Source organism: Punica granatum, chromosome 4 (genome assembly GCF_007655135.1).
Source record: "Punica granatum isolate Tunisia-2019 chromosome 4, ASM765513v2, whole genome shotgun sequence".
Taxonomy (NCBI): domain Eukaryota; kingdom Viridiplantae; phylum Streptophyta; class Magnoliopsida; order Myrtales; family Lythraceae; genus Punica; species Punica granatum.
Genome location: NC_045130.1, coordinates 7,842,067 through 7,857,844, shown reverse-complemented (window position 1 = coordinate 7,857,844; position 15,778 = coordinate 7,842,067). Strand labels below are relative to the sequence as shown.

Here is a 15,778-nt window from a genome sequence, read left to right as displayed (position 1 = left end):
CACGTATAAATAGATATACACATATATAGCATGATAAGTCAAAGATCTAGGGCTTGATGTCGAAAGAATATACACAATTTTCCTTTTCTTTTTTTAAACGAGGGATGTCTGGGTTTGTTCGGCTAGTTCTCGCGCCCTGCGTGCTTATCATGCACGCTTATAGAACAAGTCAATCCGACACATGCCGTACAGGTGGTCTAATAGGAAATATACTCCTATATGATTTCAATGAAACTTAAACTTGGACCTTACCAAAAAAAGTCGGACCCTTAGACCACTAGAATGATAGTATTGAGTTGTACAATTATTGAACCTTCTTATCTTTGCATCTAGAAGATCGAGTTGTTAGTTTTTCAAGAAACTTGTGGAAGGTGATTTTGAAAAATTAGATAATAAGTATAAGAAAAACCTGGGCCATTGCTTTTTCACTCGGATAAAAAAGTAGGGATATAATCAACATGGATTGGTTCAAGTGGTTGGCGTTTGTTTCGTTTAAGTAAGGGCTTGGGTTCGAGTCATTGTGATTGCATAAAATCTATACTGTGAAAGCTTTACCCCTTAGTGAGCTGACCCGACTCGACGGGATTAATCGGAATCCAATTGAACTTCCGGATACTAGGGTTCATACCAAATAAAAAAAAAAGTAGGGATATATACATATCCCTCAACTCGAGCTGGCCATCAACTATCGATTTTCAGGAGCTTGAAAGTGAAAAAACATTGGGTTATGATCTGTTAGTAGGCCTCACTTCCACTAGATAGGGATCTTCTTATCACAATTGTCCAAAGAAAAATTCAAAAGAATTAACAAAATAAAAAGCCCTTCATCATTTCTCTGAATTCTACCCCACAGATGATTGTATTTGTAGAATTTCATTATCTAGTGCATACATGATAGTATATATATATACAGTTTTCAAGTTGTCAATATTCCTTGAGAAAGGCAAAATGGAAAATACTCTTGATTTTCCTACTTTATGTATCTCTGACTCTATGTATAATTTGCATATATACATTTATATTATGATTATACACACAAATATGCAAAACTTGCAAAACACTTCCCTGCCGCTAAGCACCACAAGCATGCCTGACTAATATGCTGATCTTGCAGTGAAGATTAGGAATTCTCGAATTCTGAAGATGCAAATATACATTGTCATATATAAGATATTGTCTAGAAGTGTTTAACATTAATTAATTAATCAGCGAATGTTCGGTCTGCAGATTGAACATGAAAGATCTTTATTGCAATAAACAATCTATTGGTTGAAGTGGTAAGCAAATTCAACCTCCTATGAGGAGAATACGAATTCGAATTTCGGAAGACGTACTTGTTGGGAGGGAGAGTAACACTATGCTCAATTCCCGGAATTACGAGAGTAGTGTCTTCCACAAATTTTTTTTGTAACAAAAAAAAATCTTTATTGCATATCCATTTCTTTATTTAATATGCCGGACGGAAATATTCCCTTCGTTTTCTCCTTCTCGATAATCCTTCTGTAATGTAGCATCTGCGAGGAGAGAGAAAAGTGAAAAGAAAACGAGTTGGACGAACGAAATGGAAGGGATTTTTTGAGGTTTCGGGATATCCAACGGGATGAAAATGTGGCTGTGGTTATGGGGAAGCAAAGAAAAAGTCGGGGGGAATATGAAGTCATCAGGTCCCCCCATTGTGGCACAAGTCCTTTGGAAGTGCTCCATAAAAGTTCAATTGTTTCTCTCTTTCTCTCTCTCGCTCTCTCTGTTTTTTTTTTTTTTAATCCAACTTTTTGGCAATTAAAGGAGGACCCATGCACACGCACTACTTCCATAATCCAATCTGAAGATTACAATTTGCAGCCACATTCATAAATGACAAATTGCAAAGTTGTTTCAATCAAATCTTCAAGCAGAATCTCGGGAAATTCCATATAGTGGAATGATGCGTATAATAATACACACACACACACACATATATATATGTATTTGTTCACCGAAATATATTTATTTATTTTTAGTTGAATGATTTTGAATATTTAATAAGCTTAAATCGTGCATGCCAGTCCTAGCAAAAGCAATATGTATATAACATGATTTGTCTTAACTCTACGTTTATCCAGCTTTTGTACTTGATTTATTTTCTTCATAAAAATGTGTATATCTCATAGAAAGGTAGAGGGTTGATGAGAAAATGAAATGTTATTGTTTGCCTAGTTATTGTTAAGAGTGGCCAGCCATGTTATTGTTTATTTGGGATATACTAGACGCATTATGTGCGGAATTTTTACACATGTGGCCTCACTTTCAAACTAACAGTTTTTTTTTTCTTAATTTTGGTCTACATTGTTTCAAAGGTACAAGTAAAAGTCAAGGAATTATGTAAATAAATTAGATAATTGATCTCATAAGAAAAATAATAATCATAAACAAGGAATCGCGAAGTAAATGTGTAATTACTTATGAAAGTATAAATCGCTTGCAAAAGGAAAATAAAGGAAGCATTTTACTTGAATGACCAAAGAGAGACAATGAGAGTGATGAAGGGGTTTTAATACGGTGGCACAAGGCACCGATGATAGACTTATATGTATCTCGCTTTATTTTCTATCATTATAGTGAACTCATAAGTTTCACTTATGATCGGAAAGAGGGATAGAGAGAAAGGAGTTTATTGCAGTAATTAACTCCACACAATTAATATGCTTTAAGAACAACTCTGATAATTTTTTTGCATATATTTTTAATATTTCTTAACTATTATGTTTAATGACAGGAGCATGGTTTCACAATTTTATGCGCTTCTTATAACACGTTGACAGAAATAAAACTCTTTGTTCCCAAACATGGCTTTGCATTGTTCACGTACATTCATAAAGTTAGCTTGGGATGACGATGAGAAAGCAAGGTCGCATCGCTGTCGACTTACTACAAAAAGGTTGAGTTGATCCTCACTATAGTGAGGACTTTCTCATTTTATTTCTCTTTAATTATCTTTTCTTTTTTAAGTCTACTGGCTTTTTTTTTTTTAAATGACGATGTTGGGTGAGTTATGACATGGCTTTGACTCATGGTGTTGATTTTCTACGAGTCGACGAAGAAAAGAGTATGGCTTTGGCTGTAGATTTGAGTATCCCAAGATTTCATTTTTGCAGACAAAAATTAAAAAAGTAAAAGGAAACAAACTATCCATAATAGGAAAATATAAATAGATTGACCATGTAAAATCTTTAATTTTTGTTTATAGTTCCCAATGTTGCCAAATTCAAGGCCGTAGGATCATTTGACTGACTTGACAATGCAACTTGAGCAGCCCTCACGTGCGATGACTTTTTTTTTATTATAATTTTCTCTTTATTTTATTTGCGGGGAGAGCGTTCCCCAATTAATTATTTCACATAATAATTAATTTCATAATAATTTCTACCGGAAAAATCATAATAATTCACTAATCTCCGGCCCCAAATTAAATTTCTCACGCCACCTCAGCTTGTACTATCGCCACAACGTTTTTCTTGGCTCATTTTTTTGATAGAATTAACATAACCGACTAAGCTAATTGAATAATTAAGTATCCAGCAAGCACTATGGGTGGTGGCCGAAGTGAGCAATGTCGCTTCAAGGGTGCGATTAAGAGTTTTTTTTTTGGGTGAATTAATTACTTGTTTGGATTGCGTGGTAAGAAGGATTATAAAGTAGTGGATTATGGAGTGTCATTATACATTTCAATTTTGTATAAGGTTGGGATATGCAATCAAGCATTATCCCAAACACCGCTGTCAAGGATTTGATCTACTTCGTTATTTGCCCTCCATCTACCTTGATTACAAACTTTGATGATAAAGTTTGCTTTTCATTATATGCCGCCATTACTCTTTATCAATTGTGGATCTCACAGAATGATGTCTCACACTCAAGTAAATCTACAAACGTACACGAAACTATCAAAAAAAAATCAAGAGGACATAGAGGGAGCACTCAGCACGGGACACAACATAGGACAACAAGAAGGAAGCTCGACATTTGCACCACAACAGCTGGAATCAAGGCTGGAACCTACAGGATCAGAATGGGGGCTTCATTAGCACTGATACAGCCTGGAACATCAGCAGATCATGCCTTGTTGGTGTCTTGCAGCAACCAAATAGACCATCGGCACTCTCATGGTTCCAAATCTCGCATGAAACAAAGCCACTACAGGCAGAAGCCAAATATGTCATTCTTACTCTATCCATAGTTGCTGACCGAGGATGGAGAAAGATCTGGCTACATTGTGACGCCATGCTATTAGTAGATGTCATTTTACACCCACGCAATGCACCATGGGAGATTAGAAGTATAGTTTCGGATATTACTAGTATGTTAAATCTTTTTACTGAATGGTTATGTACTTGGATCCCGATGTTGGAAAACTCTCTCACTCATGACATATGCCAGTTCGGTTACATGTCAAATTTTCACTCTCTATGTACATATGAGGGGTATTCGAACTTTTATGTAGATGCTACTACAGATTGATAATATTATGCATGATAAAAAAAAAAAAGGTTGGCCCAAATATCTAGCATAAAACATCGTCTGGTGCTTTGCATGCAGTTACAAGAAAATTTAGGAATTATTAGAATATGAATATAAGGCAATAACATACATAAATATATGTATATATATAGGATGCTGGATCATGAACATATAAGAATGGACATGTATATTAGCCTATTAGGACAGCTAATAGCTACAAATTAAACTTAACTTTGAAGAAAAGCAAAGCTAGCTACACATGAAAAAGATTTGATGGCATCGGTAGAAGAGTAATCCCTTGATTTCTTTGAATTTTATTGGGTCGATAAAATCAGGGCTCTGCTTTTTTTTTTTTTTTTTGCTTCTTGAAATTAAACATCAAATTTAATTTATCTTACCTGCTTTTCTTCTTATTTTCTTCTGTTTTATTGTATTGTGTCTTATGTCATGAAATAGGTTTTTTTTTTATAACTCATCTAAAATTTCAATTAAGAAAATATTGTAGAGTACAACAAAGAAATCAAGGATCTCATATGTTATACACAACAACAAACGTTAACAGGAAGTAATTACGATGAAAAGATTTGTGCTACATCCAAGCAACAAAATCCGAAACTCTATTGACCCCTGATTTAGCTAACCAATCCGCGAAAGTGTTTGATTCCCTTGGAAAATGTTGGAATCGAACTTGACGAAAGTGAAGGGAAAACAGGTGAATATCTAAGAAGAAACTCTTGTATCTCCATGGGAAGCCCGATGTCTTATTGATCCAAGAAACCACGTTCTTAGAGTTAGAATCGATTATGAGAGAAGAGCTAAAGAATGAAGGATTCGATGAAGAAACTTGAAGAACTTTCCTTATTGAGCTTAATTTGAATCAATTATGCCCGATGAAGAAGAGAACATGCACATAATACAACCATCAGACTTCCTAAGAACACATCCGATACCGGACGGACCGGATTTGCCAAGAGAAGATCCATTAGTGTTCCATTTGATCCAACTTGCAGGAGGAGCAGACGAAGAGATATGGGGGCGCTTGTATCTGCTATTTGACCATCTATGGATACCTTCTGATGATCGACTTGGATGACCTTGACCCAAGTTGATAGACGAAGGAAAATAATCTCCAAGAGACCATGGACATCAACTTCATTTGCATTAAAAATGACATCATTCCTCGCAAGCCAAAAGGACCAAACGATAACATAGGATAGCATAGACCATGCCTTCCTTGAAACTTTCCCACAACCAATTGAGATCATTGGAGAAAGGAAGAGGGCAGATCTTCAGCAAAGCACCCAAAAGAACCTCACTACGATATAAAATGGCACCAAACTTTCCAAGAAAAGGTGTAACGAAGAAGCAGGGAAGGGAGATGTTTGGATTAAAACACCGAATGGACTCATATGGCAGTTGCGTGGTGTGCGACACATTCCTGGTTTGAAGAGGAATCTGATTTCTGTAGGGCAGTTGGATGACGAGGGTTATGACCTGTCATTTGGCTCTAGTTCTTGGAAAATAATCAAAGGGGCCATGGTGGTGGCTCGAGGTAAGAAGGAGGGTACACTGTACATGATCGTGAACAGCCATGATAGCATTGCACTTGCTAGTGCAAACAGCAATGCAGATTTGTGGCATTGTAGGCTTGGCCACATGAGTGAGAAAGGGATGAAACAATTATGTTCAAAGGGCAAACTATCAGGTCTAAAAACAGTTAAGCTTGGATTATGTGAGGATTGTGTATTCGGGAAGCAGAAAAGAGTTAGTTTTTCGAAGGCTAGTAGAACTTTGAAGGAGCAGAAGTTGGAGCTCGTACATAGTGACTTATGGGGATCAACACCGATCACATCTCTTGGTGGCGCATCATATTACATGACCTTCATTGACGACTTCACGAGGAAGGTATGGGTTTATTTTCTTAAACGTAAATCTGACGCTTTTGATGCTTTCAGAAAGTGGAAAGCTTTGGTAGAAAATGAAACGGGCCTGAAGGTAAAGTGTTTGAGATCTGATAATGGTGGAGAATATGAGCTCGATGAGTTCGGAGAAAATTGTTAGAGGGACCCCTCAACAGAACGAGGTTGCAGAACGAATGAACAGAACCTTGAATGAACGTGCTAGGTGCATGCAATTGAAGTGTGGGTTACCGAAGATAGTTTGGGCAGATGCAGTTAACACTGCTGCTTTCTTAATTAATAGAGAACCATCAGTTCCTTTGGATAACGGCATACCAGAAGAGGCTTGGAGTGGTAAAGAGGTAAACCTGTCATTTCTTAAAGTATTTGGTTGTGTTTCGTATGTTCATGTTGATGCCACTGCTAGAAGTAAACTGGATGCAAAATCTGTGAAATGTACTTTCATTGGATATGGCGATGATGAATTTGGTTATAGATTTTGGGATGATCAGAATCGAAAAATAATTCGAAGTCGAGATGTTATTTTTAATGAGCATGTCTTGTACAAAGACAGGTTGGGTGCACCAGACATTGATAGTGCAGGTACTCAAGGTAAAAAGCCTCAGTTTGTTGAATTGGATATTTCAAACTCACGTGTTAGCAAAATTCAGAATGACCAGGAGGTTGTTAAGGTAGAACCAAGTACGCCAGTAGATCCATTGAGGAGATCAGAAAGACAACATCACGCACCGGAAAGGTACTCGCCCTCTTTACACTATCTTTTGTTGACTGATAGTGGTGAGCCAGAATGTTATGCTGAGGCTATGCAGAGTGAGCACTCGAGCAAGTGGGAGTTTGCAATGGAAGATGAAGAGATAATTACATTCGTGTTCAGTGTCCAAGTAGGAGATTGTTGAGTTATGGAGCATGAAGTACTGTGATTCCATATCAAGAGCGGCCCATTGGTGATGTAATTAAGGTTTGTTCTCTTTATAAGTAACAGCTTATATCTCTTGTAACCTTAACTCAAAATAATAGAATACCTGACTTAACGGCGCCCCCAGACAATTGTCATAATTATTGACGAACTGGGTAATCAATTTCGTGTGTCATTTCTGCTTTTCGTTCATATTGTCTTCCACTATCATATATCAGGCGCAACATTATTGCTTTTGGTTTAGAAGTGCAAAAAGGCAACTAGTATGGTTTGAGGTAATAAAACCCTTCTTCAACAAAACATCTTTTGTATTGATCTTCTTGTGGAAAGCTAGCCAAGCAAAGAATTCCACCTTTGGAGGAGCTAATCCACACCATGCAATAGAATACGAGAAAGCCAAGTCCACCTGCTGGGATGGAGTGGATAAAAGTCTACAAAGAGACTTCACAATGAATTCACCATCAATAGTGGGTTTCCAAATGATCTTGTTAGAGTATCCTTGGTATAATTTGCAAGAGTCAAGCAGAGAAATTAGACCATCTAGCAATTCTAGCTCCCATTCGAATAATCTTCTCCATCGGAAACACCAATGCCAACCTGAGTCTTCCCACAAACATATTTCATGAATAGATAGCGAGAAAAGTCTTGGAAAACTATATTTAAGGGGCTCATTCACAATCCATGTATTAGACCAAAATAGTGTACTTTGACCATTTCCAATCGAGATTGAAATATTGGAAGACAAGATTTAATGAACGAAAGGATCCATGGAGCATGTTCTAATGATAGAAGACCAAGGACTTCTAGAGGAGAATATACATTGTGAGGGAAGCCAAGAAGAGAGAGATAAGTGGTGGATGTTGCAAATAACCTTTTTCGATAGTGAATCACCCTTTGACCCAAATCTCTAAAGCCATTTAGCTAACATCGATGTATTCTTGTTAAGCATAGAACCAACACTCGCATCCCCACTCTCTTTGGGCAAAGAAACAACTTCCCATTTCGCTAAACACATCTTTTTCGAATCAGTCTCACCCCCCACAGAGAAAAGATCTAAAAATCTTCTCAAGATTAGAAGCAACAAACTTTGGAACAACAAAGATATGGAGGTAGTACAAAAGAAGATTACAGAGAACGGATTTTAACGGGATAAGACGTGCAAGGGAATAGGTTAATTATTCGAGACAAGAACCGTGCTACCATGCAGCCGAGGGAATCATTACACTATTATATATATAAAGACATGAGCGCATGGACCATAATGTGACTTGATTTGTTAAATTCATAGGGTATATAGTACGTGAACATGGTTTATGAAAATAATCTATATATTAACAATTAACAACGAGGTCAGTCTCTATCGGAAAAATAAAGGATTATTCTCTTCACTTCACTAACATGTTGATCGCTCCTGGGCGATTCTGATGATTTACACTTCTGCATTTAATTTCACGACCCAATTTGAACGATACGCAGCTAATCGGCTATACATGTATGAGTTTGAACTAAAAATTAATTTAATCACTTTTTCAATAGAGTTTGAATTCATTGGGTCGACATACATATATATTACAGTAGTTTGTTAATCTTTGGAAAGCAGTGATAACAATTCGCTTGATTGGCCTCTAGAGAAGTCGCCAACTTCCCTTGCGAGAGAGAGAGAGAGAGAGAGAGAGAGAGAGAGAGAGAGCAAAATGTTGGTGGTGAGGAGTGCAGTGACAGCTCCGACGGCCTCCTCTCCTCTGGCAAGTGGTGGCCGATGTCAAGCTACCCACCACTTTTCTAATTCCTTTACCTCTTTGTTCTCTCTCTTTTTTTTTTCTCTCTATTTTCCCAGAATTATTACTATTTTTTGAAGTAAAATAAATAACTAGTCGCTATAATTGATTAAAAAGAGGACGAAAAATGAAGGATTTAGTAAAAAACTTAAAATTGACCACAAACAATGCAATTCTAAAAGTACTTAGATTTATGAAAATAAAATGTATAGAAAGGAAATATTCATTCTAAACCTCCTTTTATTCCATCAATTAATAAGAAACAAGTTAATAAATGTATAATTTTTTGATAGGTAAATAAAAAACAAATAAATAAATAAATGGATGAAAACTGACGTCTCTAGAAATACTTAACAGGGCGACCAAGGCTTTGTTTGGAAGCGCTATTGCTGAAATAAAAGTGCCGAAGTATAACCGCTGAAAATAAATGAATTTCAAAATAAACTAAAGCATTTGGAATGTAACAATTTGAAATTGATGAAATTAAAATTAATGTTTAAAATAGAGAATAAGTAAAAATAGTTTTTATGAGCACTTATCAACCCGCTTGAAAAAAATGACGTTTCAATAGTTGAAATTAGTCAAACCATAGTTTTGAAAGAATTCACCGAATACCCCTTCTGCTTAAAACTCAATAAAATAAGTATTTGTCTAACCGCTACCACACTTCCAAACGAAACCTAAGTTTTTTAAGAGACGTTAGACAGTTTCTTTGTGATATATTCTTTTTTTAATGTATCTTTATAAAATCACCCTATACGGAGAGAAATTTTTCGGTAATTTTATCTTGCCATGTTGTCTGATAAATACTAATTAGACTGCAAGAAAGAAATGAAAAAATGAGTACTAATTCTCAAACAATTGTCATAATTATTTTTTATTGTAAAAATCTTATTGTTTCTTTCTCATCGTGATATGACTAATTAGAAATTTCTCCTGTAATTGGAATGTAAATTAGTGACAATCCAAAAATATGTGCATGAACATATGGCATATTACACAAATCCATTTCTGGCGATACAAGTGTTTCCAAAAGAAAAAACTAAATTTCTTTCGATCATAAGGAAAAATCGATGTCTAGTACAAGAATTGTGTGGAAACTAATGAAGGGGCATGGAATTTCCATTGATGAGGGTCGAACGCAGGACCTCATTATTCGAGCGGGCAAATTGTGCAATCGCACCAAACTTCTTTCCTTAAATAAAAAATGAAACTAAATTAAATCACCTAAATTGTTCTCTAATTAATTCTTATATCTTCTACTGTTTGGAAATATAGGGTAATGCCAGACAAATAGAAAACTCACAATAAATTACATTGCAATTTTTATGCTTACCAATGGAATCAGGAAAGCACATCTACGCCCCACACCCCATACCAAGCCAAGAGAAAAAAGCAAATTAAGCAGGCAATGAAACGGACATATCACAAGGAGACCCTGTTTGGACTTAAAAGCAGCAAAGATACCAAAGTAAAAAAAAAACTATTGAAAGAAAGAGGGAAAATGCAATTGATCATAAAGGCAAGACATCCCATCCCTTGGCTATCCACAAACATCTTCTACGTTAAAGCAGATTACAGCCTACTGGTTGAGATTACCTATTAAGCATTGCTTTTTCTGATACGTTTCAAATCCCTATACAACAGGCAAAGTTCGCAATAATAGTTCAATTTATAAATTGCATCATGTGTCTGAGTATATATACAAATTGATAATACCTTTTTGCATGGAATTTTCTCATCGCGTTGGAAAATGGGGATACGGCAAGTCTTCTCACCGGCAAACAGTGAAGAAGAAGAAGAAAAACGATGGGTACAGTGACAGAGATCAACTCAGTCCAGTCCAGTCCAGTCCATTCCAGTCCACCTTAATAAGTCCTGTCTGTCTGCTCTCTCTCTCTCTCTCTCTCTCTCTCTCTCTCGTGATTACAGAAAAGAAGATAGGAAGGAAAAAGAGAAGAAACAATCCGATTACGGGGAGATTTTGTCATCCCGTCAGCGGGTATGGTATTACTGATTATATAACCGTTGGATTGATAAGTAAAAAAATGATGAATAAATAAAATGTCGAATCTAACTGTAATAAAGCCAGTTGTACCGTACTATTGGCGGGATACTACCCGAACATAGACACACACGCGTCGTTTGTTCACATCACCACACTTAGACAAACAAAAGAATCTATAGTAAACCTTTTCAGCCATTAGCAATTTGATTAGATTAGAAGATCAGATTAGGATTCCATTATTTAACGCATTCATAATTAATAAAGATTACAAAAATGTAAACCAAAAAGAAAATATTATTATTAATGAATGAATGAATGAATGAATAAATAAATACAACAATTAAACCCAATCATGCAAAATTTTATCTCCATCAATCAGTGACAAATATGTAATCCGTATTCCCCTCCCTCCGGCCAGCCACGGGCACGGGGCCATTATAAAATCCGAGCCCAAACCCTTTCCTCTGTGCTTCGGCTATACACTCTTCATCACCATCATCAGACACAGAGAGAGAGAGAGAGCGGCGTGGTGCAGGGCGTCTGACAAAGAAGACGAAGCGGCCTGTCCTCTCCCTTTCTTTCTTGCTTGAGCCTTCACCTTCAGTACCCTATTCAGACAGAGAGAACAGAAAGAGGAGAGCAGGCACGTACGTTTTTATCTTCTCTCTGTTCTGTTCTGTTCTGTTCTGTCCTGTCCTGTTCTGTTTCTCTTGGGATTCCCGCACGTTAAAAACAGTCAACTCCCTACAGGCTCACCCCCGCCCACGCCTCCCTCTCGCTCTGCCTCACTCTGTTCTGTTCCTTCAGTGCAGTGCAGTTGAAAACCCGGGCAAGGATTAAAGAGACTGATTCAGTCACGGTCCGGGGAGGAGTGAAAGCAGAGGATTCGATTGGTTTAAACATGCTGCAGACGGTGAGGTACCTAATCGGCACGGCGGGGCCGAGCGGCTATGGCTCCAAGTCCGCCGCCGAAGAGGTCACCGAGAGCTGCCCCGACCTCCGCTCCGTCACCGCCATCATCACCGGTAATTAAGTAACAATCGCTATCTGCCTATCGTACACGCTCGGCCCGACCTACGGTTTGGACCATTTTCCAGTGAAGGGTGTCATGCTCTCTTGTTCATATTCGTGCGTGGACCACGTTTCGTTCGTTAGTTATGATGGAATGGAGTCACCCTACGAAAAGAAAGTGGTCTCAATTTGTACGACAGTTTCATTCATTCCGTGATGTTTCGAGTCATCTCCGCCGATCAAATCTCTCCGTTTTCGGCAAACCTAAACAGTTTTCCTTTTTCCATAATCGATCACCTTCACTATAATTCAGCACCTTATGTTCTCCTGAATTATTCGAAAAGTTTAGTGATAAATTTGGTTCCTATGTGTCGTGATAATGGTCAGGTGCGACGTCAGGGATCGGAGCCGAAGTGGCTCGGGTGTTGGCGAAGCGAGGGGCCAGGCTGGTGCTCCCGGCCCGGAATCTGAAGGCGGCCGAGGAAGCCCGTGCCCGTATAGTGGCAGAGTTTCCTGACTCGGAGATCCTCGTCATGGCTCTCGACCTCAGCTCCCTCAGCTCCGTGAGGAAGTTTGCGTCCGAGTTCGAGTCCCTCAACTTGCCCCTCAACCTCCTCATGTACGTAGAAGTAACCCCCCCCCCCCCCCCCCCCCCCCCCCATGAAATTGATAGTATACACGCATTTGTCTGAAATCAAACTTTTGGATTTAATTTAAGCCGGTAAATTTCCCTTTTTCATTATTTTCTTTTTCCTTTGACTAGCTCATATAGTACGTTTCTCTTATAAAAAAAAATTGAATTTTTTTTTCTCTTTTTGTTTTTTAGGAGCAATGTTTGCCTTTAATTTCCAATTATTTTTCCCCGTCGATGAATCAATCCAATGGCATTACTGCTCTTTTTTTCCAAGAACAGAAAAACAAAAAGAAAAAGTATTTTTGGTTCTTTTTCTAAAGGAAAATCATGCTGAATATATGTTGATTATTTTCTTTAATAAATTGCAGAAATAATGCTGGTAAGTTCACTCACAACCATGCAATATCCGAAGACGGGATCGAGATGACCTTCGCCACTAATTACTTAGGTAATTAACATCTATCCACCACAATTAAACAAATTATTACATGACTTATTAACTCAGCAAGAAAAGTATACATGACCTTACTACATATTGGTAATCTGTTTATTCACGTTATATTATTATTATTATAATTAATTATGGGGTAAATCTGGTTTAGGTCATTTCCTCTTGACGAAGCTGCTAGTGAACAAGATGGCTGAAACAGCAAGCGCCACCGGCATCCAGGGCCGGATAGTGAACGTTACATCGGGGATCCATGGCTGGGTCTCTGGCGACATAATCCAAAATCTTGGGGTCATAACCCGAAACAAGCGGTAATTTGTCATGCCGGACAATCATAATCCTTCTATCAATGATCAATGAATGAATTATTGTTTATGGAGAGTTGTAATTGCTAATATGACTCGCAATGAATGAATGGAATGAGAGGAGGTTGACTCGGATTTTGACTGACTCTGTGTGTGTGTGTGTGTGTGGGTGCGTGCGTGCTGGGTCGACTCAGTCAGTACGACGCGACACGTGCCTATGCGCTCTCGAAGCTCTGCAACGTCTTGCACACCAAAGAGCTCGCTTACAGGCTCAAGGTGGGTTGGTTTGGTTGTGTGATTTATAATTGCTCATATTAAATGATATTATTATTAAAACGAATGATAATAATTGCGTAATCTTTGATGAATATATTGTCCTTTTATACATTTATTATCATTGGTTTGCTTTGCTGACATATTGAAAAAAAGCGAATTTTGTTGCTTTCTTTCTTGGGTTCTTATATTAATCTGATTATTTGTTCCATGAATTTGGATCCTTTTTTTTCGCATCATCCATATGATTTTATGATCTTTTTTTTTCTATTTGATTTTGTAGGACATGGGGGCAAATGTGACAGCAAATTGCGTACATCCGGGCGTAGTGAGGACTCGGCTTACCCGAGAGCGAGAAGGCTTCATCACGGGTCAGCACGCGTATCACTTTCTGCAGCCTTCATTTAATTGTATTAACATTTTAGAATATTTGATAGTGATTCTTTTAAAATTTTACGTGATATCATAGCGTATAACCTAAATACTGCATAAGCATTTACTTTATTATAAATTATTGTATCAACATCCTTCTATCTTGGCCTCCCAAGGATAGTTCATTAAGTTTCTTTTAATTTCTTAATTTTTATGCAGATCTTGTGTTTTTATTGGCTTCCAAGCTTCTGAAGACGATCCCTCAGGTACTAATAATGGATAAATTTTTCAAAATGCATCCTTCAGTTTTTTTTTTTCCCTCCTGTTAAATTCACTCTCTTTGAATTTTGATAAATCAAACAAAAATGGTGCCACAGGCTGCTGCCACTACATGTTACGCTGCGGTTCATCCGAGGCTGTTGAATGTATCGGGGAAGTATTTCGTAGACTGCAACGAGGCTACTCCGTCAAAACAAGCCATGAACTTGACCGAAGCCGCAAGGATCTGGGTCTTCTCCGACACCGTAGTTTCTTCCAAGGACCCGAAAGCTGCTTTGGAAAATTATCTGTCATCGATTAATTAGATTAATTAGAATAAATAATTTTCGATTTTCATTCAAATAGGTCATGATATAAGGAAATAGTTAAAAATCATATAGAGAGCTGGAAAAATGTGTATGAAGTGTAGAGGTGTATAGATTTTAATTATAGGGAGGAGCTGGCTAGAGCCAGAGGGAGATCTTTACATATGTATATGTGTATGTATGTGATTAAGGTGTAATGGGTTGGTTATTAGTTGGGACAAGGGGAGGCAACTTCCTAGGGAGTTGTTTAATTAATTAATGGATTAATGATTTTGGGCTGAACAAGGTTTTAGATTTTCCATGGACTAAGTTTTGTTATGATGATACAATGATTAAACATTAATATTATATTATACACTCTGTGGATCCTTGTGAGTTTGAATAATAATGATAGTGGAAGTGCTTGGAAGGCACCTATTCCAATGTGGCACACTATTTTATTTCCTAGCATGTGTAGTTAATTAATTATACAGTACATGGAGAGGCTCCATTTGAATGAGATAAAAGGGTCAATTTATTTCTAATTATGTAATATAATAACTAAGGGGTATTAATTTATTTAATGTGTAAGTGGAACATGGGGTCGGTTCACCACCACCATGTGGTTGGTTGATTTAGCAAAAACTAATGAAAAGAGTATCTTCGAGTTTGGGAGGCGCATGGAGGAGCTAGCATGCGTTTAAGGAAAGCAATTCATGGTATGGTTAGGACCAATTTCTTCTCAATCGAATTTGATTTCTAAGTCTATACTTTATAGGAAGTGCTAGAAAAATAGTCCGGCAATGCACTACGATAAGCTAGCTAATATAATCTCTTTTATAAAGTACTTTAAATATCAATCAATCAATTATCAATTATAATATATAGAGAGTAAAATGAAAAAAGCACCACACATTTCATAATGTGTATAAACTTTCTTCGCTTACGGTTGAGTGACTATTTGACTACTACATCATAATAATCATTATTAATTATTATATCAAAAACTGAAATAAACTTCTCATTTCGTGACTAAATATTAAATACTTTCTTC

At 37.2% G+C, this 15,778-nt stretch overlaps 2 protein-coding genes across 7 annotated transcripts; both read left to right on the top strand.

The window, feature by feature from the left end:
* Positions 1-6,033: 6,033 nt before the first annotated feature.
* Positions 6,034-6,479, top strand: LOC116203328 (uncharacterized mitochondrial protein AtMg00300-like). The gene is made up of 2 exons (XM_031535020.1): positions 6,034-6,402; positions 6,453-6,479. The coding sequence occupies exons 1-2, from the start codon at positions 6,034-6,036 to the stop codon at positions 6,477-6,479; spliced, it is 396 nt and encodes a 131-aa protein (XP_031390880.1).
* Positions 6,480-11,474: 4,995 nt separating this feature from the next.
* LOC116205977 (short-chain dehydrogenase TIC 32, chloroplastic-like) lies at positions 11,475-15,111 on the top strand. Of its 6 annotated transcripts, none has more exons than XM_031538692.1 (9): positions 11,475-11,761; positions 11,931-12,143; positions 12,517-12,748; positions 13,132-13,211; positions 13,366-13,522; positions 13,711-13,792; positions 14,073-14,160; positions 14,381-14,427; positions 14,539-15,111. In XM_031538692.1, the coding sequence occupies exons 2-9, from the start codon at positions 12,020-12,022 to the stop codon at positions 14,743-14,745; spliced, it is 1,017 nt and encodes a 338-aa protein (XP_031394552.1). In that variant the 5' UTR covers positions 11,475-11,761; positions 11,931-12,019; the 3' UTR covers positions 14,746-15,111. The 6 variants fall into 6 exon arrangements, with proteins under 6 accessions (XP_031394552.1, XP_031394551.1, XP_031394553.1 ...); XM_031538691.1 differs by having other exon boundaries at positions 11,926-12,143; XM_031538693.1 differs by having other exon boundaries at positions 11,475-11,765.
* The last annotated feature ends 667 nt before the right edge of the window (positions 15,112-15,778 follow it).

Coding starts and splice junctions, on each gene's coding strand:
- LOC116203328 (XM_031535020.1), top strand. CDS start 6,034: ATGGTGGTGGCTCGAGGTAAGAAGGAGGGTACACTGTACATGATCGTG. Junction 6,403..6,452: donor TTGACGACTTCACGAGGAAG/GTATGGGTTTAT, acceptor TGATGCTTTCAG/AAAGTGGAAAGCTTTGGTAG.
- LOC116205977 (XM_031538692.1), top strand. CDS start 12,020: ATGCTGCAGACGGTGAGGTACCTAATCGGCACGGCGGGGCCGAGCGGC. Junction 12,144..12,516: donor CGTCACCGCCATCATCACCG/GTAATTAAGTAA, acceptor GATAATGGTCAG/GTGCGACGTCAGGGATCGGA. Junction 13,212..13,365: donor CTTCGCCACTAATTACTTAG/GTAATTAACATC, acceptor AATCTGGTTTAG/GTCATTTCCTCTTGACGAAG.